This window comes from Lineus longissimus, chromosome 7 (genome assembly GCF_910592395.1).
Source record: "Lineus longissimus chromosome 7, tnLinLong1.2, whole genome shotgun sequence".
Lineage (NCBI taxonomy): Eukaryota > Metazoa > Nemertea > Pilidiophora > Heteronemertea > Lineidae > Lineus > Lineus longissimus.
Window position 1 is genome coordinate 6,293,237 of NC_088314.1, and position 27,174 is coordinate 6,320,410.

A 27,174-nucleotide genomic window follows, 5' to 3' on the forward strand; every position below is an offset into this window, starting at 1 on the left:
ACAGTCGGTCATTGGAGTCAACTGAAACCAAGTCACAACCATGAAGGATATCCCATGGATGCAGCCAGCGAACAGAAAAGTGTTCATCTGACAAAGGTCTATTTCAGACCTGGAGAATCTTGATTTGTTCATGCCATGTAAATCTCTTTTTTATTGGCAGTGATGACAATCCTAACCACAGATTGACCTACAGATATTCTCATTAGCAAGGTACCCACAGACAGTCTCGCCCTGAACAGATATGCAGTTGCAACCATAGGACCAATGAGGAGTGTACTAGTATATGTATCTCAAGAGCTGCCCACGGCAGTCACTGACTGGTCCTATGACGACTTGCAACAGATATGTTCTGGAGACCAGACACGTATACCTAAAAACAATGTGCAAAGCAGACATGAAGTCAAATTCTCACAACCTCTTGGATTCGTGAATGTTCTCAATATATAACATGGTACCTGAAGACAGTGTGCGAAACGGACATGCAATCAATATATTACATAGATCAGCAAATGAACTTCAATATGGAACCTAAAAAAACATGAATCCAAAAAGTACGAGAAGTCATGAGCACTGAAATCTGTGAAGATGTTCTCTGGCTTGGGACCAACAGACACCCAGTCAGTCACAACCATAGACATAGTGCAGATGGTTATAACAACCTTTGGAATTTGTACATGAAGGTGCTCTCAATGGTATGGGAAGGCTACTCAGAGACCTTGTCCTAAACAGTCATGTAGTCATAACCACATTGATCAGGGAAGACAATTCTCAATACAGCTCATAGTGATGGAGTCCTAAAATGATTAGTAGGCTAGTTACAAACACATTGATCAGGGAAGCCAATCTCAATACAGCCACAGGTATGGAGTCTTATCATGATTAGGAGCCAGTCACAACCACACTGATCAGGGAAGACAATTCTCAATACAGCCACAGGTATGACTGTCTTATAATGATTAGTAGGCTAGTCACAACCACACTGATCAGGGAAGACAATTCTCAATACAGCTCACAGTGGTGGAGTCCTAAAATGATGTTTGGCTTGTCACAACCACACTGATCAGGAAGGACAATTTCAATACAGCCCACAGGTATGGAGTCTTATAATGATTAGGAGGCTAGTCACAACCACATTGATCAGGGAAGACCATCTTATTGGAGCTCTCTAAATTATTTGAGGGTTAATCATGACTTCAATGATCGCTGAAGACAATCTCAATTGAGCTTACAGTGGAGCCACTATTATCAGGGAAGGCAATATCAATAAGAGCTAGCAGGGATGGAGTACTGAAATGACTAGTTGGTTCAGCCAAGACAAGATGGTCAAAAGAAAAATCAAGACTGAATACGGTAAATAAGATATTTATTTTTTTGTCTAACTTGTACTTGGCCAATACAAGATGGTTAAATCCGCCAATCAAGATTATCTGCAATGTATCATGGTATAATACAGGTTAGACTGAAACCTGTCAAGACATACAAAGGTGGCATCTTAATTCCAAATCACATTACACTCCAGTTGATGAAAATGCTATGCTTATGCGCGAATTGGAGATTGATGACAAAGCATTATGCTTTGTTTATATGATATCAAGGGCCGAATTTTTGTTCAACAGAGTGTAAAGTGGACCTTTCTGAGTCTGAAGGCCAATACCCACATGATATAATCAATCCAGCAAGTGGTGGACACCCAAGGCCTTGGTTATGGGCAGTGCACTGTAAAGTAACAAAAGTTTCAGGTGTCAAGGGCTCTGTAGTTTAGCCATAACATTAAACAACAGAGCCTTGTCTCATTTCCTGCACTTTTAAGCTTACCAATAACACAATATGAAAATAAATGCTTTATTGACCAAGCGTCTGGGCAAAACAAAGGAAACTGTGGGGTAATTCATGCAGGCATAATCAAGAAATTTCATAGGACGCAAATGAAGACGGTAATGGGGCATCAGCAGCCTGCCAGGCGGTGCTGTCTGTTTTTAGGAAATGATGGCTTAGTCACAATGTTCATATAAAAATATTTCACTAAGTCAAACATCTGAATGCAAATTTTGTGTCTATTTATATGATGTCAAGATTCACCAAAACCAGCAAAACAAGTTTGTTGGTTACAATTTGACAGTTACATTGGAAAAGTAGTCTTAACTACAGGGTTAGACGGTTCAACTGACCGATGCACAGGACATACTCAATCTATTCTGATACATACATGAAAATCTTGGTCACTCACAATCAAAATTCTACCACCATAAATTATAAATAAGATATCAAACGGAGGCTTACGCGCATCCCAGAGTATAAGATGTGAAACTTTACAAGTACCATATTGTGCAACTTCTGACAAAGATCGTAAATTCAGGATTGAGTTTTCACAAACCTTACAATCTTATCATCTCTCCAAACGATACATAACTTCAACTATATTCGAGTACAGAAGTAGCTCAAATTTACAACAAAAATTATTCCGGGACTATTAGGTAAAATATGTACAGGATGAAATTTTTTGCCTTCTCTATTTGATAAACTAATTCTAGTTGTTTCAGAGATAAGAGAGCAAAAATGTAAGGGGTCAGACCGATTTCAACGCACAAATAAGTTTTAGCCTCAAGTTCTGGATGGTTTGGAATGGAAGACATCCCCTTAAGTCCACCCATTTAAGAGATTTCTGTCCTATAGATATGGCTAGATAAAGCCACAGCAGCACCCTGGTCATGTTGCGTCAAAATCCACTGGAATCCACGACAATCCACACTTGAAGATGTATGTCAACAAAATTACTTTGATAGTTCATTTGATAACCAATCTAGTCCTTCGTATAATCCAGTACCTTGTGTGGCACATGCCGCTTGAACGTACCACTGAAGAAGAAATAGTTTAAGAATCAGAACCAAGATGAAATGACCTAAGATACAAAAAAACAAGGTGGTCTCTATCTGAATATGGAGGTCTCTATCTTGTTTTCATGGGATACTGGACAACACTGGTTTAAATGCAGTATTTGAATTTGAAATATAGGGAAACTTAACGTTAAAAACAGACACATTACTGAACAATATACAGAAAGTACAACACATAGGTCCACATTTAAGTTCAACTTATTACAATTGATGCAACAGCTGACCATTGATTGAAACTGAGTCAGCTGTGGATAGAATTTGTAAAGGATGGTCTGTGTATCAAACTGCATAGTCAAGGTTAACTGTCATGTCTATCACATGGTGTACAATATAAACTAACAGCTAGGTTATTGACTTGGAAACTTACCTTACGTCCACCCCGTAGTTGATGTAAATTTAACTTATCAGTGATTTCTGTAATTGTCAATGCATTTGGTAAATCTTGTTTGTTGGCAAATATCAGTAGCGTGGCTTCCCTCAACTCATCCTCTTGCAGCTGAAACCAACAGAAAAATGATTAGGGCACTGTTCATTCGGGTCCCCCTTTTTTAACACCAATAATTTAACCATTACTTTCAAAAGTGCAAGCCACGTACCATTTTCTCTAATTCATCTTTTGCTTCATCTAACCTCTCTCTATCGTTGCTGTCAACTACAAATATCAATCCCTGCGTATTGTTGAAATAATGCCGCCACAGTGGTCGAATTTTATCTTGGCCACCGACGTCCCACACAGTGAATGAGATATTTTTGTATTCTACCGTCTCCACATTGAAACCTAAAAAGAGAACAGAACTATGTTTTAATATCTCTTTATCCCAAACAGAAATAGCTAAGTTTTACGTAGGCAACCAACATTCATAACATACAATAAATTGAGGAAGTAGACATTATCCGATAATCTATATTTTGTAAGTCTGAGGTAGAGATTACGTCTAAACAATACATGTACCACTTCCAGATTGATATAACGATCATCATCTGGGATGGGACTGATCATATCTGGAACCTATATTTTTTTATTATTTGATTAAAACCTATCCTCTTTGTCCGAGTGAGACCACAACATAAAAGATAATGTATACCATGGTAAAGTTTGTGACCTGGGCTACAAACACACTTCAAATTATTCAAACACTCATAGTCATAGTCATACTTTTTGTAGAAATGAGTCATGAAACTTACCAATGGTCGGAATGGTTGTGACTATTTCTCCAAGTTTTAATTTATATAGAATGGTTGTTTTACCGGCAGCATCAAGACCAACTGCAAGTACAAAAAGATAGAAAATTAATCAGATGCCAATGACAGGCTTAAAAAGACATTTTCAGTGAAGATGAATTGGACTTGGAGCCAAAACAAATCAAATGCCAAACCCACAGCACATCAGAAGGCCTAAGCAGACTTCCGACAATGCCATAAAGCCACGGTGACGTCTATGTTCCTCCAGTGAAAGGCATGATTGGTCAGCGCCCTTACAAACTTCGAAAAGGTCGATTCATGCTCACTGCAGTGCTGTGATTACAATTTTAACAATTACACCACCAATGAAAAAGAAAAAGCGTCATCCAGCGTAACGTACGTATACAAGGTTGGATATGTGATTCTCACTGGCACTGTCACTTCTAGATGATTATTTTCACAACTCGTGGAAGACGTTGTACTTGTAGAAAAAGGGTCAACCTCGTGTAGATGTACGGTTTGAGTATAGAGTATGCATTCGCATAGCGACTTATCGCCATGGCACTGGCAGCACAGAGTCCGAGTGCAGGAGATATCTAATCAGGAATATGATCACGATACTGATACGTTACATGCGAGACTTTGTAATTGTTCCATTTACCTTCGGGACCAGTTTTGTAGTTAGGTATGTGCCTGCTTGCTACTTAATCCGACTCTGGTACATGAACAGTACATTTACACTGCTGTTTACACTATGAAAACTTACCCATCAAAATTCTCATATTTTGCTTCCCGAACAACCGCCCAAAGATGCTACTTATCGTCAATCCCATTCTTATTCTTATGTTTTATAGTCTCTAGGATGTATAAAGATAACAAATAACAACGTCTGAAAGTTAAGAAACGTCCGATCTGTGTTTTGTTTGGTAAAATCTGAAGATTATTGCAAGCTCTGCCACGTCAATTCGTCCAACGTAGGATGACGTCAAAAACTGGATTTCCCCCACAATTCCCATAGATTCGATGCTCTCTTGTTGAAAGTACCGCATGTGCTGACCTCTATTGTAAACATGAAGAAGCTACTTGATTCCTCTGGATCGAGCTACTAATGGCTCGATCAAGCGAATATTAATGCTGACAACTGTAAAATACTATACTCTTCTGCCATTTCAAGACCTATTTTGACTTTTGTATTGACGGGACGGGTCCGTCCCGTCAATACAAAAGTCAAAATAGGTCAAACACAACAGCGTCGTCTGACGGTGGCCAGTGGTACCAGGCTAGGCCCGTCGTGGGCGCTTTTAATAGTAAACTAAAAGATTTGAATTTGAATTGAATGTGGCCAACCGTCCATTGTTTTGTTCAGCAGGGTTTTGTGTGCTTTTTACCGTCAGATGAATTAGGTACGATCTGTAGACTATTACAAACAATGCATGAGGGGGTATGGGTAAAAAGGCTAAATGCATTTAGTATCACAGACACAGACCGCATGACCCGAGACCTCGGCACGTACATCGGCTGAACAATAGAACATGGTCTATGGTGGGGGGTGGGGGGGGGGGGGGGGGGGTGTAAACGGAAAGATAGTCCCTCGAATCATAGAGTCCTTTACAAATGCCTGTGCACATGCATGCATCATGCGTTGCTGTGTATATGATGTAACCAATCCATGACATCCATTCAAGTAAACATATTTTGTTTCGATCATGTAGGCCTACTGGCATTATCCGCACTGACCACAATTCAAAGTTGGTTTAATTATACTGATATAGAGAATGATAGCTGCCTTTGTGTTTAATCTTACTCCCCAGCTGGCCTTGCTCGTATGCTCCCACAGAAGGGGGTATGCATGTTGGCAGGCAGATTATAGTACAGGAACCTCTCTATTAAGGACACCTTCGGGACTGACAAGTGTTGTCCTTAATAGAGAGGTGTACTGATTAGAGAGGTCAAATTGAATAGACACAACCGATTTGGGACTAAAACTAGTGTCCTTAATAGAGGTGTCCGCTAAGGGAGGTTCTACAGTACTTATACTTCTCACCCACTGAAAGGGTGTGGATTGAAGCTCCTCATTGCGGCACTGTGTGCTGCGCATGCCTGCCGTAATAGGGGCTTTAAGCCAACTTTAAAAAAATTCCATGGACACGGATGCAAGGCTGTTGCATTCCTTTATAGGAAAACAAATGTACCCCTGAAATGTTTTGGGCTTGCTTATTTCATCGTGAAGCTTGCTCTTACAGTGATACAATGACTGCATTCTTTGCATAGACACTAATAAAAATTTGTTCCTTTTTTAGGTTGAATATTGAAGTATTTTTTCAAGTGTAAGAAAATCTGTGTGAAAAACATCTGCCAATATCCATAGTATTGAGAAACTAAACGTAAACTGACTTCACCTCAGAAAGACTGTGATGACGTTCATAAGATGTCAAGGAAACTAGGCTCGACACAACTGTCAACATAAACATCTAAAACCTGCTTGAATGAGAGACCAGCAAATTGTGCGATAGATGATAAATTGCACCAAACTTCTGACATTCGAATTTTTGGAACTGCCTTCGAAGAGGTATGAGCATCAAGGAGGTATTCTATTTTTACAATGCGTGTATGTTTTTGATTGGTTTCAGTTAAATTATGTTTCTGCTTTGCGCAGTTTATATTTGTTCACAAAATGATGTTTCAGCGGCATCATCTCATATCTACATGTAGAGTCACCGAGATGCTTGTATTTATAAGTAACCATTTAACACATGGTTGGCGCAATCAGGGAGGCTGAGAACTTTCACTTAAATTACCGTTGAGGAGCTTATGGCTTGTATGTCAGATACCAACTTTTAGTTTAGTGAGAACATTAACTAACCAAGCCTATGCAACAGGTGCAATGATTGTGATCTTGGCACTCGTAATAAAAATTTGTTTCAATTATTTCAGGTAAAAGTGAGGTATTGAAAAATCGGTGGAAAAGGGGCTGAGGAATTGAGGAACATGCACATAATCAGAGATCGCGATCGTTTGAAGAGGCTGATAGAAAACTAGGCTCTGCCAGCAAGAACAAAAGAGAACTTAATTCAAAAGAGACTTGCCGTGAGAAATATTGGGTGAAAACTTGTAACATTTAGCTGTTTGTACCAGCCTTGAAGAGGATTCACCAGAAAGAAGGTATTTTACATGCTCATATAATAGCACAGTGCCAGACAAGCCAACTTGATGTAAATATCTATACCAGTGTACATAACAGCAAATTGATAAGTAGTGGTAATTTTTTAGTTGAAAAATTTCAATTTCGATTTCATATTTAGAAAAAGCGGTAGTGGTCTTTAAATTCTTTCTACCAAGCTAAAATGGAATTTAGGTTAACTGCTAAGATTGAGCATGAAGAAGAAATGGAAATAGGACTTTATGAGAGGCTCATCAGCAGCCAACCTACAGGTAGCAGGCATCAGGAAAGTCTCCGGTTCTGATCAGTATGATCATCAGTCAAGAACTCAAAAAATGTCTGTTCAACGGCTTCATGATGATTATCTTGAGGGTATAACAGAGGACAGTAGTAACAAGCAAAGGTTCCTTTCCTCAGAACTTGTAAAAAATACGTTGTCCAGTAACATTTTGAAGACTGAATCTGTTAATGTAAGTAATGCAAATGTTTCAGAATTTAGTGAGCATGGTAATGTCCCTAATCTTGATCCCAGCATTCCCAGACTTTCGAATGAATTGAAAGGTTGGTATGTTCCTGCAGTGTCGGGCATTACCAACAGTCAGTCTGAAGATGTCAAAGTTCTGCCTGCTTCTAGTTTTGATCCAGATCATTCAGTGATGTCGATGTTGTCTTGTCATTCCAACCAAAGTCCAATTCTGAAAGTAGAGGCCGAGGCAAATAGTTCCTCTTCGTTTGCTTGTTCCAATAAAGTGCTTCCTAGCCCCCCCACGGTCAAAGTAGCCCAAGATCGCTCTTTCCCTGCTCGGGCTTTGCCGTCAACTTGTAGTCCAGTGGCGTCTGCTGGTTCTGAGGGTTCCACTTATTGTCCATTTGCATCCGCTTGTTTCCAGGATTCAGCTCATTGTCCAGTGATGTCTGCTGTTGTCCAGGGTTTGGCTCATAGTCCAGTCACGTCTTCTGGTTTTCAGGATTTGGCTCTTCCAAAGGTTTTAGCTGACAAAGTATCCAGATGCAGAATCTCACTGCCATCTGCTAATGTCAAACAACAAAGTGTTCCATCGGACATTCGTAAACCTGGTGAGCCATGTGGTCAGTCTGAGCTGTCACATCGTAAACCACCTCAATCAAGGAGATATTATAAAAAGATGGTTTCTGTTGGTGTCCAGTGTAGATGTCTGTTCATCCCTTTAATAAAAACGGAGCCACTTGATTCTGATAACGAAGTATCACCAGCTGTGTCTAGCAATTTAGGAAGTAGACGTAGGCTGAGTGATAATGATAATGTACCTGATCATGGAGTCATGAGTGATGACAGTCGTCGGAATATAATGTGCGAGAGTGAAATAGGTTTTATTGGAGTCTTACCTTCTAAACAAAGAGACAACAATGCGAGCATGAGAAGTTTGTCGGATGATGTCTCCGGTAAAGGCAGTAAAATGAATGAGCAGATTTCTGGACCAGTCATCAGAGACTTTGGGAGTAAACGTTTTAGTGAGCATTCGACACCGATGATCGTAGATCCTGCTCATGGTGATGTTGGATCTGAGTTAGACACAGTCGGCTTGGAAATGGACGTGTCGTGTGACGATTTGACAGATGGTGAATCTTCAGGCTTGGGGGAGATTTTAGATGCAGATTCATTTGGGGATGACTCTTTAGCCAACATGCTTGGGGATGCTTCAAGAATTGGAAGACCTTCTTTTCATGAGAATGAGGGAGATGCCATTTCTGAAGCGACAACCATTGTGAAAAGTGAAGAAGTTTCTCCCAAAAGTTCATCTTGTGAAAAAAGAAAAATATTGTCTGGATCTACTCAAGGTGAAGTTGTGAAGGAACCTCCTGCAAAGAGAAAGAGAGGACGACCCCCAGGAAGAAAAGTTGCACAAAGTTTTCAAGTTGTTGAGAATGAAAAAGAAATTTCCTCAGGTTCAGGTCTAGATAAACTTGCTCCAGGTGATGTTCTGAAGGAAACCCCTGCAAGAAGAAAGAGAGGAAGACCCCCAGGAAGAAAAATTGCACAAAGTTTTCAAGTTGTTGAGAATGAAAAAGAAATTTCCTCAGGTTCAGGTCTAGATAAACTTGCTCCAGGTGATGTTCTGAAGGAAACCCCTGCAAGAAGAAAGAGAGGACGACCCCCAGGAAGAAAAATTGCACAAAGTTTTCAAGTTGTTGAGAATAAAAAAGAAATAACCTCAGGTTCAGGTCTAGATAAACTTGCTCCAGGTGATGTTCTGAAGGAAACCCCTGCAAGAAGAAAGAGAGGAAGACCCCCAGGAAAAAAAGTTGAACTAAGTTTTCAAGTTGTTGAGAATAAAAAAGAAATAACCTCAGGTTCAGGTCTAGATAAACTTGCTCCAGGTGATGTTCTGATGGAAACCCCTGCAAGAAGAAAGAGAGGAAGAAAAATTGCACAAAGTTTTCAAGTTGTTGAGAATGAAAAAGAAATTTCCTCAGGTTCAGGTCTAGATAAACTTGCTCCAGGTGATGTTCTGAAGGAAACCCCTGCAAGAAGAAAGAGAGGAAGACCCCCAGGAAAAAAAATTGCACAAAGTTTTCAAGTTGTTGAGAATGAAAAAGAAATTTCCTCAGGTTCAGGTCTAGATAAACTTGCTCCAGGTGATGTTCTGAAGGAAACCCCTGCAAGAAGAAAGAGAGGAAGACCCCCAGGAAGAAAAATTGCACAAAGTTTTCAAGTTGTTGAGAATGAAAAAGAAATTTCCTCAGGTTCAGGTCTAGATAAACTTGCTCCAGGTGATGTTCTGAAGGAAACCCCTGCAAGAAGAAAGAGAGGACAACCCCCAGGAAGAAAAATTGCACAAAGTTTTCAAGTTGTTGAGAATGAAAAAGAAATTTCCTCAGGTTCAGGTCCAGATGAACTTGATGAAGAAGGACTCCAGCCAGTGATTCTGCAATCTGGGAGGAAAAGATTCGGTTGTCAACATTGCAGCAAGTGTTTTTCTACTGCCATCCAGTGTTCCCTACATGAAAAAGAAGCGCATGTTTTGTTGACTTGTGATGAATGTGCTGAAACCTTTTCCTGCGAGGCTGAAGTACAGAAGCATTACAATCTGAAGCACAAGGGCAAGTATGTCAGGTTTTCAAAAGAGATCCCAGAAGGGGAGTCTGATGACAATTTTGAAGTTCCTGATGACATTGAGAGTTCTAGTGCCAGTGATAATGATTATGTTGATCCTGAATATGTAGACAAACAAGAGGAGGGGGAGGATTTAGATGATGCTTTATCTCAACATAAAACCAGTTCGGCTAGCATGAGAAAAAGAAGGAAGGGGATGATGGACAAACGGAATCACAATTCTGTAACAAAAGTTGTTTGTAAATGTGGTAGGACATACCAGAAGAATCACGCAAAAAGACATCTTGAAACAAGGATGCATAAATCATTTGAGGATGCAAGAAAGCTTAAAATAAAAGACAGAGGCAATGAAACAAGTTTGCATAAATCATTTGAGGATGCAAGAAAGCTTAAAATAAAGAAATTGAGAAAAAGAAGGGAGGGGATCAGAAAAGTGTGTTCTAAAATTAAGTCTTTGTTGCAAAGAAAACAACTAGCACCTAGCACACAGAGCACCTCCACTTATGTTTATTGTTTGAAAGTGAAGGAGACAACATTCAATAATTGTATTAAAGGATTTGTTCAACTGAAGCAGGAATTAACTAGCAAGGAACAAAGGAAACTTCAGAAAGAACTTCAAGAAAATCTTGAGGAAATACACAAAAGGGTTAGAGAAAATGTGTCATATCAGTCTGAGGAGGCCCTGGATAACGGTGAGTTATCTAATGCTGAGTCTCTCGAAGACAGTACAGGAATTACCCGTGACAATCAGTTAAGTTCTTGTACTGGAAGCGCAAACAACGGGAACCAAATAGGGACAAGAGTAGCCAACCGCAGTCAGCTCAGTGATTTCATTGCTGACACCAGCGGTCAGCTAAATCCTGTGGCTAACAGCAGTGATCAGCAAAGTCCTGGCATTTTTGACACCAGTGATAAGTTATTTTGTTGCACTGCTGGTGCCAGCGACTACCTACATGTAAGTACCAGTACTCACTTGGCAAATTCTAGTGGCCAGTTGAGTCAGGACATGGGTAACAACAGTGATACACTAGGTACTTGCAATGTTGTCGCCAGTGACAAGCTCAGTGCTGATAATGCCGACACAAGTGTTAAGCCAAGTGATAATGGAGAAAGTTGTGACTCAAGAAGTGATGCTTATACATGTATGTCAGACAAACTAGAAAATAGTGGAAATTCAGCTAATTATCCCGAAGACTGTGATTCTAAGGACGATACCAACCCTAGTTTTCTTGTGGATTTTTTCAGATGTGAAGTCTTCAGGCATTGCTTATCAAAATCTAAAAAGAGAGGTAAAGAGAGACCTTCAGGATTCCTCTTCAATGTCATATTTGACTCTCTAGAAAAAGAAACACTTTTTCCCATTTCTGAGAAATTGTACAATTCGTTACGTGTCTGTCTCCACCATCGATATCATGAGATGTGTCCCATTGGCAAAAAAGAAAATTTGTCAGTTGGTTCTAAAATCTCCGATGTGTGGGCTGGCCATCTTGATACCAGGGATATTGACCGTGATGGTGTCTTACAAATGTTAGGGAAAATAGATTATAGTTCCAAGATATCTGTGGATTCGTGGAAAATTGTCAAACCAATGGAAAAAGGCAAAGACTTTTGTTATTCATTGCTTGTTGTGGACAAGACCCATAAAAACAAACACAGAATAGTTTCAGATGGAGTAACAGGCTTCCTCCTTACACAGCAAGAAATTACCGACCTTTCTTCAGTTGAATCCTTAATCAAGAAATCACTTAAGCAGTTTGACATTTTCCACCGGAGATTTTCACACACAATCACTACTAGTCCTGATAAACTCCGCACTGAGCAGAATGTGGGAGATTTAGCAGAAGCTCAAAGGGGTGAAAAAGGAATGACTTTGGTCCAAGAGGAAAGGTGTATTGCTGGAAAAACAGCTATCTCCGGTATTTGCCCTCAAGGTGGAGAAGAGGACAGCTCAGAAAAAGGCCGAGGAAAAAGTACCACAAATTCTGAAACCAGCACAGTAGATCCTGCTGATACTAGAGACTCGGAGCATCGTCCTGAGGAAATGATGGTTTCTGCAGACGATACCTCTGTGTTGGATATTGACTATTCTGTAACGTTATCAAAATACTGCAAGTGCTGTTACATAGAGTGTATGAAGAGGTCTCAAAGGACGAGAAGATATTGTTTCAGTTTCAACTTCTCTTCCATATCCATTGACGGAAACAATTTGGATGATATTACATTGAAGATCTACAAGTCATTATTGGTCACTCGTTTCCGTGGCATTTTTCTCAACAATTTTTTCACTGTGGCACAGATGAAAGAGGTAATCCAAAATCTCTGGGATAACAAGTGTGACATTTCTGTGCCTGAATTACTGTTGATGTATAAGGTACGGGAAAAAGGGCTATTTTGGTGCGATGAATGTCAGGTTACTTTGGCCAATGAAGTTGAGGTGGCCAAGCACCTGGGTCAGTCCTGTCATTTAATTTCTGGTCAAAGCAACAAATTGTGTCCTATTTGTGGCAAGTCCTTCAAAGGCAACATCCTTTTTCTACGTCACAGGATAACAAAGCATCACCATGCAGTGTTGTTACCACTTATGCCTGGGGCTATAAAACGCTGCCCGCATTGCCAAAAACCTTTTTACAACTCGACAGCATTAAATAGACATATCCAGTATGTGCATCAGGGTACCAATACCAAACCAGTTGAACCAGTTGAACCAGTTGAACCAGTTTTGTGTAATGAGTGCGGTAAACTTCTACAGACCAAAGAGGGTGTAGTGAAACATAAGCGATGGCATTATAATGAAAAAAAAAGAATGAGTTCAGGAGTAATCCCATGCCCATATTGCTCCAAAACCGTAAGGGCATGTAAATTTTGCCAGCATTTGGAAACACATGAGAATACCAAACAATACTGTTGTGAGATTTGCAAGAAGAGATTTAAGATAAAATGTGCTTTAACCATGCACATGAAAATCCACTCTGATGTCCGAGAATTTACTTGCCCTGAATGTGGCCAAGAATTTCGCCACAAGGCCCACATGCAGAGCCACTTGAGGCGTCATACTGGAGACCTGTTCGAGTGTCAGTTGTGTGAGAGGACCTTCACCATCAAAACTAATCTGAAGATCCATCTTCGCAAGAGACATCCAGAACACCAAAAGGCAGAGATTTACACTTGCAAATTTTGTTGTGAAGAGTTCATGAGGCTCACAGATCTGAACAGACACATCGATGTGGAACACATGTCCAGTTCAAAGGCTGGTGACTCGGATAGGATTGATAAGCCTACAACTTCCCTTGATGGTCGACTCTTCGAGTGTAATCATTGCAATAAGAAATTCGCGAAGAAGTATTATTTGAGGAAGCACATTTGTTCAGCCCATCAGGATGGTGTAAACGACAAGAACAATGTGAAGAGTTCAAGAACACAAAAGTTGGACAAGGTCATTAAAGACAAAAAGGCTGTGAAAATAAAGATGCTAAAGTCAGCAGAGGTGAGTTTTGACAAAGATGGCAATGTGACAAAGAGAAAAAGAGAGACTGCTGGTAAAAAGCAGCGGAAATGCAACATGCCAAATGATGGAGCTCCTAGAAACACAGAGGAAAAGAAGTTGGCAAAACGAAAAGTTTCCGAGACAAGAGGCTCTTGAAAGAGGATCAAGATGCAGCCAAAGTTCAAGTCTTCCTCCAAAAGGAAAGGATGCAAGTAACATTTTCCAGAAGCTGATCTTTTCACCCAGTTATTTCTTGCCAACAAGACTTTGATAGGTGGGGACAAATAATCGTGATGTTGGAAATATTGTTGTGTGGGCATTACGAAAACCAAAAACATTGTTCCGGAACAAAGATTCAAGATGGGTCGATGATTCGTGCCAACTTGGTACAAGTACTTTTCACTCTAATTATTTCTTGGCACTTGGGTATGGTGTTTTGCATGCTGTACCAATATAACACATGCATGGTGTTTTGTTACAATAGAGACTTGAGGGTACATGTATGTTTGCTTCAGGTTCCGGTTTGATAATGGCTTTAGCGACACATGTTGGGTGAGAGACAGTGTAATGGGTTTGTCTCAGAGTTCGTGCTGGTCCTGGTGTCAGGGTTCAGTTTGGCTCCGACTAGCAGGTCTCTCAGGTTTGGACAGCGTCTGAAGCCTTGAGTGATGGGGGATTCGATCAAGTGGAGGGTTGTTCGGTGCCTGGCGAGAATGTCTTTGTTCTCGCTGATGATTTTGTACGGTTCAGTTTGGGCTGGGTTGTACGCTGTGACGAAGAAGAAGAAAGGAGGTTGTGCCTCGGTGTCTGTCTGTGTGTCCGATTGTTGGCAATAAGACTCTGTCTTGCCTGTGGGCTTTGATCAGTGACTTCTCTATTCACAGGTTTAATATAGATTTCATGTTCTTTCCCATCATGTCCTTTGATCTTCCTCCTATTTGATTAAATACTTGAACTGTTTTTCGGTGATCTCAATGCATGATATTCTACATGGGTTTTCATTTTCTTAGATAAATAATGATTGTAACCTAATATCCTGTATTGTAAATGTGAAATGTCCTGTATGGTAAAGCGTTACTTTCAAGAACACAGGCAGTGCAGATGTCGTGACAGAAAAAGATGCCAAAAAGGATGTAAATCTTTGACTCGTGTGCCACACTCAGTTGATTAACCATGATGTTATCTACACTGGTCACTTTATCAGTGATGTCAGCGGGGTCAAGGACACAGTTTGACATCCAAATAATGCCACTGTGCAGTCTCATTGCAGTATTGGTATTTAAGGTACACCTCATAAGGGGTATTTCAGTCATGCTACTGTACACCACATATCTGGATTATTATGCTGACTTCTACTAGTTCCAAGATTTTCATGAAGAATTTGGCATTTAATCCTTTTCTTTTCATATCATATAGGGGCCCATCTAAATGCTTGTGCCAATAAACAATAAACTTTGTTTTGTGGTACTTTTCTACCTGTGTTTTTGACTGAATATAAGCTCATTAGTCATTGGCTAATAATTTTACAGCACTTGTCATAAGTGCTTGCGCTAATGAACAGGTTTAGCGCACCTCGTTTATAAGCTTGGTGTGTTTATATGGGCACCTATACGGAGGGGTTGGACCTTTCCCCCATCCCACTGCTTTACATTCCATACTGCACACTAGCATGCGTGATTGTAAATTTATTTTTTGTTATGAAGTATGTATGAACCGAGGGCAAATTTGTGCCATGCAGAAACAGGTCTGTAAAGGTCAGTGTCCTGATAAGTGGTCCAGGGAGCATTACACACCCACAGCCTTTGTTTAAGGCCTTGGGCATGAAAGGCTTTCTCAATTGCTTATACATGGAGACCAGCCTGAATGTGCTGTACAAAAATTTGGAAATCATGTTTACTTTTGGATTAAATCATGTTTACTAAAGACTTGTGTAAAATGTAATTTGATATTGCAAAGACTGGGTTCTTGCCTATCACTCTCAACTGAATTGATCTTATAATATACTTCTTAAAGTTTCTGCATTTAAAAAATGCAAATTTTCCTAGTATAAGTTCCTGGTTTGTTGTATTGTGCTTTATGTACCACTGTATGGATGCTATATAGTTTGGCCAGATTCCAATATTTCATTACCCAATACATCTATGCCTAAATTGTATTTTATGAATAAATAATTAAGTAGCAGAAACTCTGTGTGGACTCTCATGTTTTAAAGGAGTACAGTAGTGGTTAGTATACTGAGTCAGCACAAATGTGTAGCTAAGTATTCCTAGGTAAAGTTGATGCAGCAATGAACTAGAAAATGCATGCAGACAAATAACTGCCCCCTATACAGGGAATCTAAGGTATACGTAAGTGACAGCTCAGAAATAACTTCTTCTTTAATACTGGTAGTCTGTATCTTGGTTGTACCCACGCTTTCTCACCACAAGTAGCTTGTCTCATATCCACAATGTCTAGAGACCATATACTGTGACTTCACGAGGAGATACTCTCTCCCAACTGAGGTCTGGAGTGATCCAAACTGATGGTATGGACTTCCCACTGGGATGGTTGTCTGTGGAATCCCAACTACATGTCACCATGAGGAAGATAAACTTGTCTAAAGACATGAAGGACAACATCCTGGCCCCTGCGAAATGAATTTTACCTTAGGTGGATTTTGTTGGAAATAGCTGGAATTTCCAGCTCTTGGCTGGAATAAGCTGACACTTTGAATTTAGAGAGTTTCATCGAAAAGTTATAGCTGGCAAAAGCTGACAAAAACTGGAACTTTATCCATGGGGTGGAAATTCTTGGCATTTTCTGGAACTTTACTTTTCGTAAAAGTTCCAGCGCTGGAAATCTCTGTCACTTTACTATGAGATTGTCAGAGCTGGAATTAGCTGGAAATTTCAAATTCGATTTTTCTGACAATTGTTGGAAAAAGCTGGCATTTGCTGGCTTTATGCAAATTGCTATTATGTTATGCAATTCTATCATGTGGTCTTATCACCTGACCTATCCCATGATGCATTACACCTCAGACAGGAACTGGTAGGTTTGAATTTTCAAGTCAAACAAAGAAATCATGTGGGAGCTCTTCTTATTTCTTGATTTTTACCCCGAATTCGATATCAAGATATCCAAAGTTTACACAAATTGAATTGGAACACATAAGGATTCAAATGAATGCAAAAAGGGTAATCTGGACAGGCCTTGAGGTTGTTTTTTTAGCATATGATGAAGCCTGAATCAGTGTATGTGCTGTAAGCCTGTATTATTGTATGCATGATCGTAGACCCGGACGGTATCATAACTGTAAGATTTTGCATGGGAGATGTCCACAGCTCATGACTCATGTAAGTGATGGAGTCAATCAACAGTCGGCTTGCTCCATCATTCTTTTCAAGGTCGTGCAGTGATGTTATTTGGACATCCATTTTGGACGTCAGTCCCCGTCTGTAACCCTGCCCTCCAGACATCAAAGTGACAGAGTGTGCTATGTGTGGTTAACATCATGTTGATGTCACGGTATCCAGTTAAAACGGCACCTCTTTTTTATTTGGCTCACCTTGTGAGCCTATGCGATGATGTGGCGTCCATCGTCGGTGGCGGCCGTATTGTTAGCGCGGCACGTTTCGTAAAGTCTGGACTTAAAATTGGTATAGGCCTAAATATGTTCCATGGGCCCTGGGGCAATTCACACCAATCTGGTCAATCCATGATCCTCAAACTTACGAGCCTAATATTACAATGTGAATACTTTGCACTATCTATATTATTAAACGAGAGGCAAAATTTTCCTGTCAGTGATTGTCAATGACGTCATCGTATCAACTGATCACAATTAGCTATGATGTAAATGACGTGCTGTCTCCAGGATGGGCATTGAGCCCTGACGACGCCAGTCGGCATTGACGAGCACTCCAACCCAGGTCATGTGGCAACTTAAACCATCTGCAATGGGGAAGTGTCCGCCTGGCAGAGGTGTCTGCAAGGAGCCTCAGTGAAGCAATAATCTTACGTTTTATATGATAGGGCCTCTTATGCTCGTGTAAGTCCATGGTCAACACACACCAAGAATGATATTTACATTATAACAGTGTGACAAGATTGTGTCAGAAAACTAAGGGATTAGGTCAGTGGCGTATGCTCAAAACTTGATAATGCCACAGCAATCATGTTTGCAAGTGACATAAATCACTTGTTTGCATAGATAATTTCAGGTGCCCGCAACAAGAACTGGTCATCCTAGCAACCTCTGTTGGAAGCAAAATCAACCTGCAACCTTTTATCATATTTCTGTGTGACAGAAATTGCTTGTTTGCAGTTATAATTGCAGATGCCATCAAAATTGAATTAGAATTGGAAATCGCACGGCCTGGGATCAAGCAAAATCAACATGCAATCATGTTTGCATGTGAAAAATTGCCTGTCTGTGGTGATAATCGCAGGTGCGTGTGACAAGATTGCAATCAGCAAAGTCAAAACCAAGCGATTATCGGTTTTACTCCACGACAAGAGATCTTCTTGTTGCATATCACAACGATTCTAATCATAGTCACTGTTGAGTGACAAAAAACGCCTGTTTATTAGTGTGCAGTGCTCTGATCGATTCAAACGTAGAGCAGGTCACATACTCAATATTAAATTTCCAGCTAATGTCAACTAATGCCAGCTATTTCCAATAAATGACAGCCCTGACATTCCTCGTTGCATGCTGAATCTGTAATTTCCAGCTAATGTCAACTAATGCCAGCTATTTCCAATAAATGACAGCCCTGACATTGGTATTCAGCTGGAAGGCCTGGGTCAAGATTTTTCCACCTAATTCCAGCTCTGGAAATTTAAAGGTTCCAGCTAATGCCAGGTTATGCCAGCTTTTTCCAGAGCTGGCATTTTCTGGCACTGCCATTTACCAAAATACCGCCAAACTCCAGCCCTGACATTTTCTGGAATTTCCAGCTAATTCCAGCCTCCTAGCAAGGAAAAATAGTTTGGAATTAGGTGGAAATTGCCGGCTTTTGCCGACAATTTCCAGTCGAATTTCGCAGGGGGGTTGGTTGTATGTATGGAATCCCCATTCGATTTAATTCAACTAGTAGTAAAATGGTTGCCTCAAGACAATGACGTCATTGTCCTCGAGTGTTGTATGGATTCTATACATACTCAATGTCACTGTGAGTGAGATGGTTGTCTTTAGACAATATCCTGGATGAGTGTCTGGGGCTCCACTTGCTCTCAGTATAAGGGTGGTGACAAAATCATGGAGAATATCATGTCTAGACGAAAATGTACATCATTGATGTTCTCTCCAGTCTCCACTTGTGTATATGTAGGATGTAGGAAGATTGTTTGAACCTATTGCAGTAGTAATAAAAAACTGCCAGCATGGAGAGGGAGACAAGACAGTCACATCAAGACCAAATTGGACATGGCCACTCCTCCGCCGCACAAATGGCGAGAGAGATAAGACAGTTTCAACCAGATAAAAAACCAGTCCATATTGGGCTTGGATTCACTAAGGTATCTACGGTAAAAGAGATAACATAGTCACCACTAGACCATATTGGGCATGGTATCTCCTCCATCTTGCCAACACTGTGAGATTCTGCTTTGTACCTCCAATGTCTTTCAAAAACTAAGAGAGACAAGACAGTCACAACCAGACTGAATCTGGCATGGCATCTCCACAGACTTCCCCGTGTTCAGATCATGAGACAGTCACCACCTGAACAAATTAAGCCTTGTACACCCACTGTCTTGCCAACACTATGAGAGAGACAAGACTGTCGCAACCAGACTGAGTTTGGCCGGGAACCCTGACTGTCTTGTACCCCATATATTACTTGTACCCCTACTATTACTTGGGTTGGAATTGGATAGTTCATAACAGGCAGGTTGAAGCAGATGCAAGATATGCCCTAGTAGGGTAGCCTACATGACCTGTCTCTAATAGCCAGGTTGGATGTTTAAGAGACAGCTCAACCAGAGGCAGAAAGGTTTTGAGTTTGACATTCTCTCAGACGGTAAACCGGATCAATCATTCCCATGATGGCCCAAGGGCACTCAGACTTTGGCCTCTATCCTTCCTGTTGGCCTGGTCACATCATAGGTTCAGTATGTTTCAAAACATTAACGGTTGAGGATTGCTCCGAAGTAATCTTTGCTATCGAGCTCGTTCATCAATCTCCCGGTCTTCGGTCCGTCCGTCGAATTTTACATGCACCCGCTGAAATTCTCACATAGAGTCAGTAGGTCGAGTGAGACAGGCTTGCTAATGATGATCACCGTTGACGACGCTTGGAGAATGAAGTGTAGTTTTTGTTCACCTTTCTTCATGTAGGTGTCACCACAGGGACAGGGAATTTCCGAAACGAGGCCGCTGCAACAAAAATTCAACATGGCTGTCGTGTCAAAGCACTAAGTGAACGTCCTAGATTTTATACGTAAGTCTCCAAATGAGTGGGTTATATTCATTACTTTGCCCTGCAAATAGTAGTTCAAGTAATAATCAAGGCAGTACGTGTGAAACGGTTCAATCTGAAGTGAAGAACTTCGTAAAAACTGCATCGGAATAACTGGAAAAAGAAGGAAAATTCCTGAAGTGTAGCCCTGCCTGCCTGTACATTTTGTACATGATTCATGAAATTGTATACATCATCTACGTGCTTCTGCTAGTACTATCAACTATGCTACATGCATTGTATTGGTGTTGATGGTCTATTCTAGCTGTCACTGGACTTGGCAGTAGAGAGTCCCCAAACTCTCAAGCCAGGCCAAACAAAACAAATGCGCAGACTCGGAACACAGTGAAATTTGACAATAGATAAGGAAGGTATACTTATAGGCTAGGGCCCCGCTGGCACTAGGTAGGAGACTCTTTAGTCTTTCTTTGCAAATCAAATGGGGATAGTACCGGGTATAGTAGTGAAATTTCTCTCTAACACGGACAGACACTGAGACAGCAGCGCATGAATAAAACACACATAGGCCTAACCATATATTATAAACATCGTGATTTTCTATCCCGATTTAAGTTTAATACCAGTTTCTCCTATAGCTTATGCATCAAGTGGACAAATATTCCCATTGGAAATAGTCATTAGAAAGCAAATGTTATCACAAATCCCACTCCGCAGATTGAGGGTTAGCTAAAAATCGACGAGATTGACAAAGCCTACTTACTTTCAAATTGTATGCCATCTACATGTAATGTCATGAAGACTAACAATAACATGGGCTCCTGACATTGCTTCACAGATTTTAGTGATAACAATTATATTGAGGGGGGATCATACTTTTTACTTCAGGTGGTAATTTTGGTGAGATTTGCAGTGTATCAGGTATTCTAGAATTAAAGGGTTAATGTTGGTGAGTTTGTGATCAATTACTAAACTCTAAAGATCTCTCATTTGTTTATATTGCAGGTATCAAAGGAGTGCTTTGACTGAGGAACATGTAAATGGTGAAGTTATTAGTGCAAGATGTCCGATAAAGTTTACGTTTGATAAGTATTCGCTCATTGGATTACAAACTGATAGGCAGACTGTGTCATACTTCGTTCTGGTGTTAATTTCAAGGATTCCTGCGAGGATGGATCCAAGATAGTGCTCATTCAAACACTTTTCTCCTATAGTCCGGACAATCCCCCGCTGTCACACTGGCTTCGTCCGACGAAGACGATACCACCATCATGTCTGCCATATCAATATTCACATGCCGGCCGAACTCGCATCCATTTCAGGAACGCCAGATCCCGATGCACGAACCGGTCAAGATTGGCCGGTCTGTTGCTCGGGCACGGCCCGCACCCAATAACGCCATATTTGACTGTAAGGTGCTCTCCAGAAATCATGCATTGATATGGTATGAAACTGGCAAGGTAAGTTCTGAAGCAGTTATTAATATTAATGGTACAATCATGTAGGCCCCTATTTTGAATAGGAGTAGAGAGTGCTTAGAGATGCAGAAATGTAAGGCATCACTTTTAATTTTTGTAGTTTGGGAATCATGAACAGTAATACATGCATGCAGCACTGCTGCAGCATTCCCAAGCACGGATTAAAACTCGAATAGTGGTTGAGTTACGCTTTTCAATGGTGGTCACTGACATTGAGCTTTGTGTTTTTTGCGTCACCACAGGCATTGGTTATAATCTGTTCTATCGTTATCACACCTACATTTGTTGGAGTTGGGTGTTTTAAAAACTGGCAACATACAGTTTTCGCAGGCATCGCTCATCAATGGAACTCTGATGTTCGTGTTATGTTGTATTTTAGTACAGTTTCTGTACCAGTATATTTTTAGTACAGTTGTTATTGTATACAAAGAACTTATTTTAAAGTCTCTTGGTTACAATATGTAAAAATAATGTATTAGTTCCCTCAACGTTTACAAATTGTATGAATGGGTTTAGCATTGCCTGCCACCAGATGTTGATGTGAAGTACCTCAAGTTCTTGCTCTTCATTCAAACCATCAAGTTTTCTTACATTTCTAAGTGAGACCTCCAAGGTCAGCCAGCAAGCCAAGCCGTGAAGGATAAGATTGCGGTTTCTCTGTAACTTGTTTGATTGCCTGCTTCAATCTTCATGTACATTACCGCAAGCTTTCATTGCTGATCTACACCTGCATTCCATGGAGTGTACCTGAAGGACCATCTCAAAACTTTCTCAGCTGAAGTTGTACATCATGAAGATTTTTCTGCCCTATCACTCGCTACATGTAAATGTTCCCAGTTTCTTTGTGTCACAGTTACACGCACTGTATCTCTTTTGCATTGAACAAGAGTGATATGAGGACATGAAGTTGTCTACCCGTAATCGTCCTTGTGCATGGACAAATGACATGGAGTGTATTGATGATGTACAATCATTGCATGTATTGATTATCTCTTGAGTCAATCTTGCTCACAAATAGTATTCACGCTATTCGTGTATTCCGATTTTACCCCTCGGGAGAAATGCTGCATAACACTATGACTAAAGAGGACTTGGCTGCATTGCCTCTATACTATTTTAGTATTTGTGCACTACAACAGCAGCAAAGTTAGTAGAATAAAGCTACAACTGGTCACATTTGCTTTTTTATCCTGACTCTCATTCGTTTGCGTCACCAGTATCGAGCTCTACAAACATTGCGGGTCAAGATGAGGACTTGTAGGGATTTGATTCAATTATAGATGCTGTACAAATGTAGACACAGTCATTATTGGTTGGAGGCCAACCTCAAATTGCAGTAATTGTTGTTGTTATTCTATCTTACAGTGACCCACATACCAAATGGTTCATTTTGATGAATCAAAATGGAGGAGGAGGATGTATATTATTCTCAGGCAGTGGTTTCTATGCACTTTCCCTTGTGCCGATTCAACCAAGTTTAATATGGCACCTCTGCATGAGACTTTCTAGATGGGGGGCAATGAGGCAACAACTTTTAGCGTGTCATGTAAAAGACCATGGTGGTCGACCAAATCACCTCATCTTATGGCAGGATTTCAGCGAGACGTTTGGTTTTTTTGCATCTCTGAACTCAAAATGTAATATGTTCCCCTTTCTTCTGCTTCCAGTTTTACCTACAAGACACCAAGAGCAGTAATGGGACCTTCATCAATAATCAGCGCCTCAGTAAAGGGTCAGAGGAGAGTCCTGCCCGGGAAATCTACTCTGGCGACATCATCCAGTTTGGGGTGGACGTGATGGAGAACTCGCGTCGAGGTGAGTGAAAACTGATTGGTCAACTGGTGCATGTTTTTAGGCTCAGAATTCACTTTGACGGTTGGTGCTGGTGTTCATATTATGACTATGAAAAGAATCTAATCCTCTTTGAGAGTCACCCTCCCACTCTTGTGGACCCAGACTTTGTAGCTACTCTTAACAACTTGGTAACTATTTCTTGATTCCCGAGTGAAGCGATAAGCTTCAACTTGGTAAATTGGATGGTACTGATTTCTAATCAGGTTCTACTCCTAGATTCCTCAAGTCAAGTGATAGCAGATTGGTACCTTCTCCTGGGCTTGATTCCTAAAATCGAGCTCTGACTTTAGAACACCCAAACCAGGTAGTTTGTCACAAAGTGAACTTTGGGGCCATTTCTGACTCAATGTTTCAGAATAGATTGTATTTCACTTCATAGCTGGGCTTGTCGTGTTTAAGTCTTGCCTCAAGTAGTATTATTCTAGTCTAGTGGTTGGTGCAACTTGTCTTAGGCTACGCTTCTTCTGTTTTTACCAGACTGGCACTTGGCTGACAGTATAAGCCGCACTTACACCACCTGAAAATGGACCACCAATCTTGGTTCGGGAACCAATGCCGCACCATCGAAAATCTACCAAGCGCTTACACCAGCGCTGCAGCTAGTTATAAAATCCGGCTACAGATGGCGCGCAAACAATAAATTGCATGCGCAGAAAGCGCCATTTCGAAAGCGCCGCCTGGAGCCGAACCATCTAACTAGCTAATTGCCGATCCATTTGCGCGTACACCACGACAAAGTCGAGCTTTTAACAAGCCGGGCGAATTTGGACCATCAAGCTTGGTGGGACAAATTCGCTCGGCAATTTGTATCGGCAATGGATTGCCGAACCAATTTGTCGCGGCAATGTGGTGGTGTAAGTGCAATTGGTCCACCAATATTTCGTGGTGTAAGCGCAGCTTATAGATGAGAAGTGCATGAACATAATACACAAGCAACAAATTCAAATTATTTAATTTTAAAATGTAAAATTGGTAAACAAATGGTTTAGGCCTTTAAGGACCAGCTATCATGGTGGTTCCCTTGAGGGGTTGTCTTGATCTTGCGCTATGTATTAGCTGAACCCTAGCAATTCCTTGGCCGGTGGCAGAATTTTAACGAACGACTGTCGCTACCATGGTGACAACAAGTGAAAAGGTGTATTGGGATGAACGTTTGTGATCATAGGTTATATGATTCCTGGATGTCAGAACTAGTCGATTCCTCACAGTATGTATGAAAATTGAAAATGACTGTTGCATGTCAAGGTAGGGTTTGTAAAGCGAGAAGAGTAGCTTCAAAGAAGAAATTTTTAAAAGCCTTCTGTATATGTTTTAGGAGTTATGATTTAAAGAAGGTCATGCCTTCAAGTCACCTTTCTTGATCATCGTGTTAGCTTATGGATTTGTGTTACCAATGTCTCTAACTGCACTTGCAAATATGCCGATTTTAAAGCTTGTTAAAACTATAAAGTTGCACTCTCCTGTATCTAAATTTTTGTATGATGCTGTAATTCTGTATCTTGAAGGAAAATCCATGATTTATATTTTTAAGATTCTCCACATGCCCAAGGTAATTCAAAGTAATTCGACTCTAGTGTGGCGTGGCACACTTATTTGTTGTTAGTTTTTTTAGAAGTTTATTTGCAATAATTAATTTCGATGTAAATATTTACGGCTTTAGTCCAGGCTTGAGCTGCAGTGTCCCCTCCAGAATTGAGTTGGTTACACTAGTACAGGCTCGCAATTTATGTCACACAACACAGCAACTAAAATTTGTCTGCATGAAGAGAAAGTAATCAGGGAATGGATATGATGAAGAGTTTCATCGAACTGTTTTTGCCATTTCGAGAAAAACATCTTCAAAGTTTGAAATTTAACGGAAAATGCATTGGAATTTTTTTGGAAATTTTTATCATAAAAGTTTTACTGTTGGCCTGAATGCTCTGAATTTTTTCGAACACAGGTCGGTCATCATATGGGCAATGCTGTTGTCTGGTTAACTAAGTGGTCAACTCATGGGGAACTCAAGCACTGGTGGCCGTGTTGATCCAGAAATGAGCGAATTCAAAGCACCGCCTTTTTCATCTCACCAAGTCTGTCACCAATGCTTCGAGTTGCTTCTTTGCACAAGTATCTCTCTCAGTGATCATCATAATGATAAGAATCTGGTTGTTTAGGGGAAATGTCAACAGTATTAATATCGCGCAATAGCTAATCATTTGGCACAGATATCGTTATTTTGCCTTAGTGGCTACTTTCCACGAGAAGCTGAAATAATATCTGTGAGATTTTTTTAATCAATTTACGAGATGGAAATCATATTGGTTGGTTGTTCAATCAGTATGTTGTATTAAAAAAATAATGTTTCGTCATGCTGATATATCCTGATATAAAAACTCAATGTATTGGATGGATATAAAACAAGACTTGATCACTATGAAAATCATAATAGGGATGCAGGTTTCGCAATTGTCTCTATTTTGCTCGCTTCTTTGTAGATACACGTCTGATGCTTCCTTTGGCTGGTAGCGTTAGCTTTAGCCATGTTGGCAGAATGGTAGGACATGTCAACTCAAATATAAAAAATGCGATATAAATCAAATGGTTCTCAAAATTCAGTGTGATTTATGTGTGGTTTGTGGATCTTTTTGTTAGCTTATTTTGCACATGCTCGTCATTTGATGTTGTGCTTTCGTCTGATATCACGCATCCTGAATAGTGCCCCGCATACTGGCGATTTAAATTGCTTTAGCTCAAATTGCATGTGACAAAAATTGCTTGTTTGTGGTGGTCATTGCAGGTGCTTGCAACAAATATCGTTGATTGCAGCTGGCTGCGATATATGGCAATGCCTAACCCAGTAATTACCTGTTTTCCTTGGTTTACCGTGAGGTGTTGCTCTCTGTGAAGAGTTTTTGATGCCTCTGTACTAGAACAGGACCCAATCATTGGAATGTGTAGGCCTAGGTGTGAGTAAGTTCAGTTGATATCTTGCACCTGGTCCTGCCATAGCTCGTATTACAAAACGATGGATCAATCAAACACTTGTTTCATTTCTAATTGGCCATTTGATCAGTGGGATTTCTTATCAGCTATTTTCTCAATCCTTATCTGTCTAACTCAAGTTTCATTGATGAGTCATTTGTGAGTAAAAAAGAGTATACATTTTGAAAATACTTCACTTTAACGCTCTGATTAATACCATTGTGATTATGTGATTTTTGCATTGAGAAAATGGAGAAGAAGCTGAGAGATGACCCCTTTCCATCAGCAGATATGATTGCGCATCTTCATGATGCTGTATCTTGAGAAAGAGAAGCAAATATCTAATTGTGCACTCACATGAATGCAAATTTATGACGGGCATTATTATACCCTTCATAGCTGCTGCACTAATTAGCCTGATCGCAGTTGTTTCAAATATAGCCCAGCTAATATCTAATTTATCCAATGCTGCGGGGAATTTGGATGCTGCAAAGGACAGATGCGTTGGAATTGTTTTCGTTAACACTATTGGCTAGAATGAAGAAGATGAATGATATCGGCGATTTGTCATCCCTTTCCCTTTCCTAAAAATTGTGCGAGGTGCATAGTCTGACTTGTGTTTCTTCCAGAAGTCTGAAAAAGGCCGCTTAGAAAATCCCA

The 27,174-nt window shown here is 40.4% G+C and overlaps 3 protein-coding genes across 15 annotated transcripts in view; 2 read left to right on the forward strand and 1 right to left on the reverse strand.

Annotated features, from left to right (window-relative positions):
• Positions 1–1,346: 1,346 nt before the first annotated feature.
• On the reverse strand, positions 1,347–5,055 carry LOC135491019 (ADP-ribosylation factor 4). The gene is made up of 5 exons (XM_064776640.1): positions 4,843–5,055; positions 4,080–4,160; positions 3,491–3,672; positions 3,262–3,390; positions 1,347–2,855 (listed from the first exon to the last, which is right to left on the reverse strand). Exons 1-5 carry the CDS (start codon positions 4,907–4,909, stop codon positions 2,772–2,774), a joined length of 543 nt encoding a protein of 180 aa, XP_064632710.1. The 5' UTR covers positions 4,910–5,055; the 3' UTR covers positions 1,347–2,771.
• Positions 5,056–5,396: 341 nt separating this feature from the next.
• Positions 5,397–15,999, forward strand: LOC135491004 (uncharacterized). Of its 3 annotated transcripts, XM_064776621.1 has the most exons (4): positions 5,397–5,479; positions 6,377–6,645; positions 7,011–9,567; positions 10,096–15,999. In XM_064776621.1, exons 3-4 carry the CDS (start codon positions 7,479–7,481, stop codon positions 13,968–13,970), a joined length of 5,964 nt encoding a protein of 1,987 aa, XP_064632691.1. In that variant the 5' UTR covers positions 5,397–5,479; positions 6,377–6,645; positions 7,011–7,478; the 3' UTR covers positions 13,971–15,999. The 3 variants fall into 3 exon arrangements, with proteins under 3 accessions (XP_064632691.1, XP_064632690.1, XP_064632689.1); XM_064776620.1 differs by having other exon boundaries at positions 6,377–6,662; positions 7,011–15,999; XM_064776619.1 differs by having other exon boundaries at positions 7,011–15,999.
• A 4,179-nt stretch (positions 16,000–20,178) lies between these two features.
• LOC135490591 (sarcolemmal membrane-associated protein-like) overlaps positions 20,179–27,174 on the forward strand; it is a 30,633-nt gene continuing 23,637 nt past the window's right edge. For 10 of the 11 annotated variants that reach the window (XM_064775800.1, XM_064775802.1, XM_064775804.1 and 7 more), the window contains exons 1-4: positions 20,179–20,242; positions 21,224–21,678; positions 23,364–23,511; positions 25,082–25,099. In XM_064775800.1, the coding sequence (XP_064631870.1) occupies positions 21,490–21,678; positions 23,364–23,511; positions 25,082–25,099 (355 nt within the window). In that variant the 5' untranslated portion in view covers positions 20,179–20,242; positions 21,224–21,489. The remainder of the gene's footprint in view (positions 20,243–21,223; positions 21,679–23,363; positions 23,512–25,081; positions 25,100–27,174) is intronic. The other variant, XM_064775801.1, reaches the window with a different exon arrangement.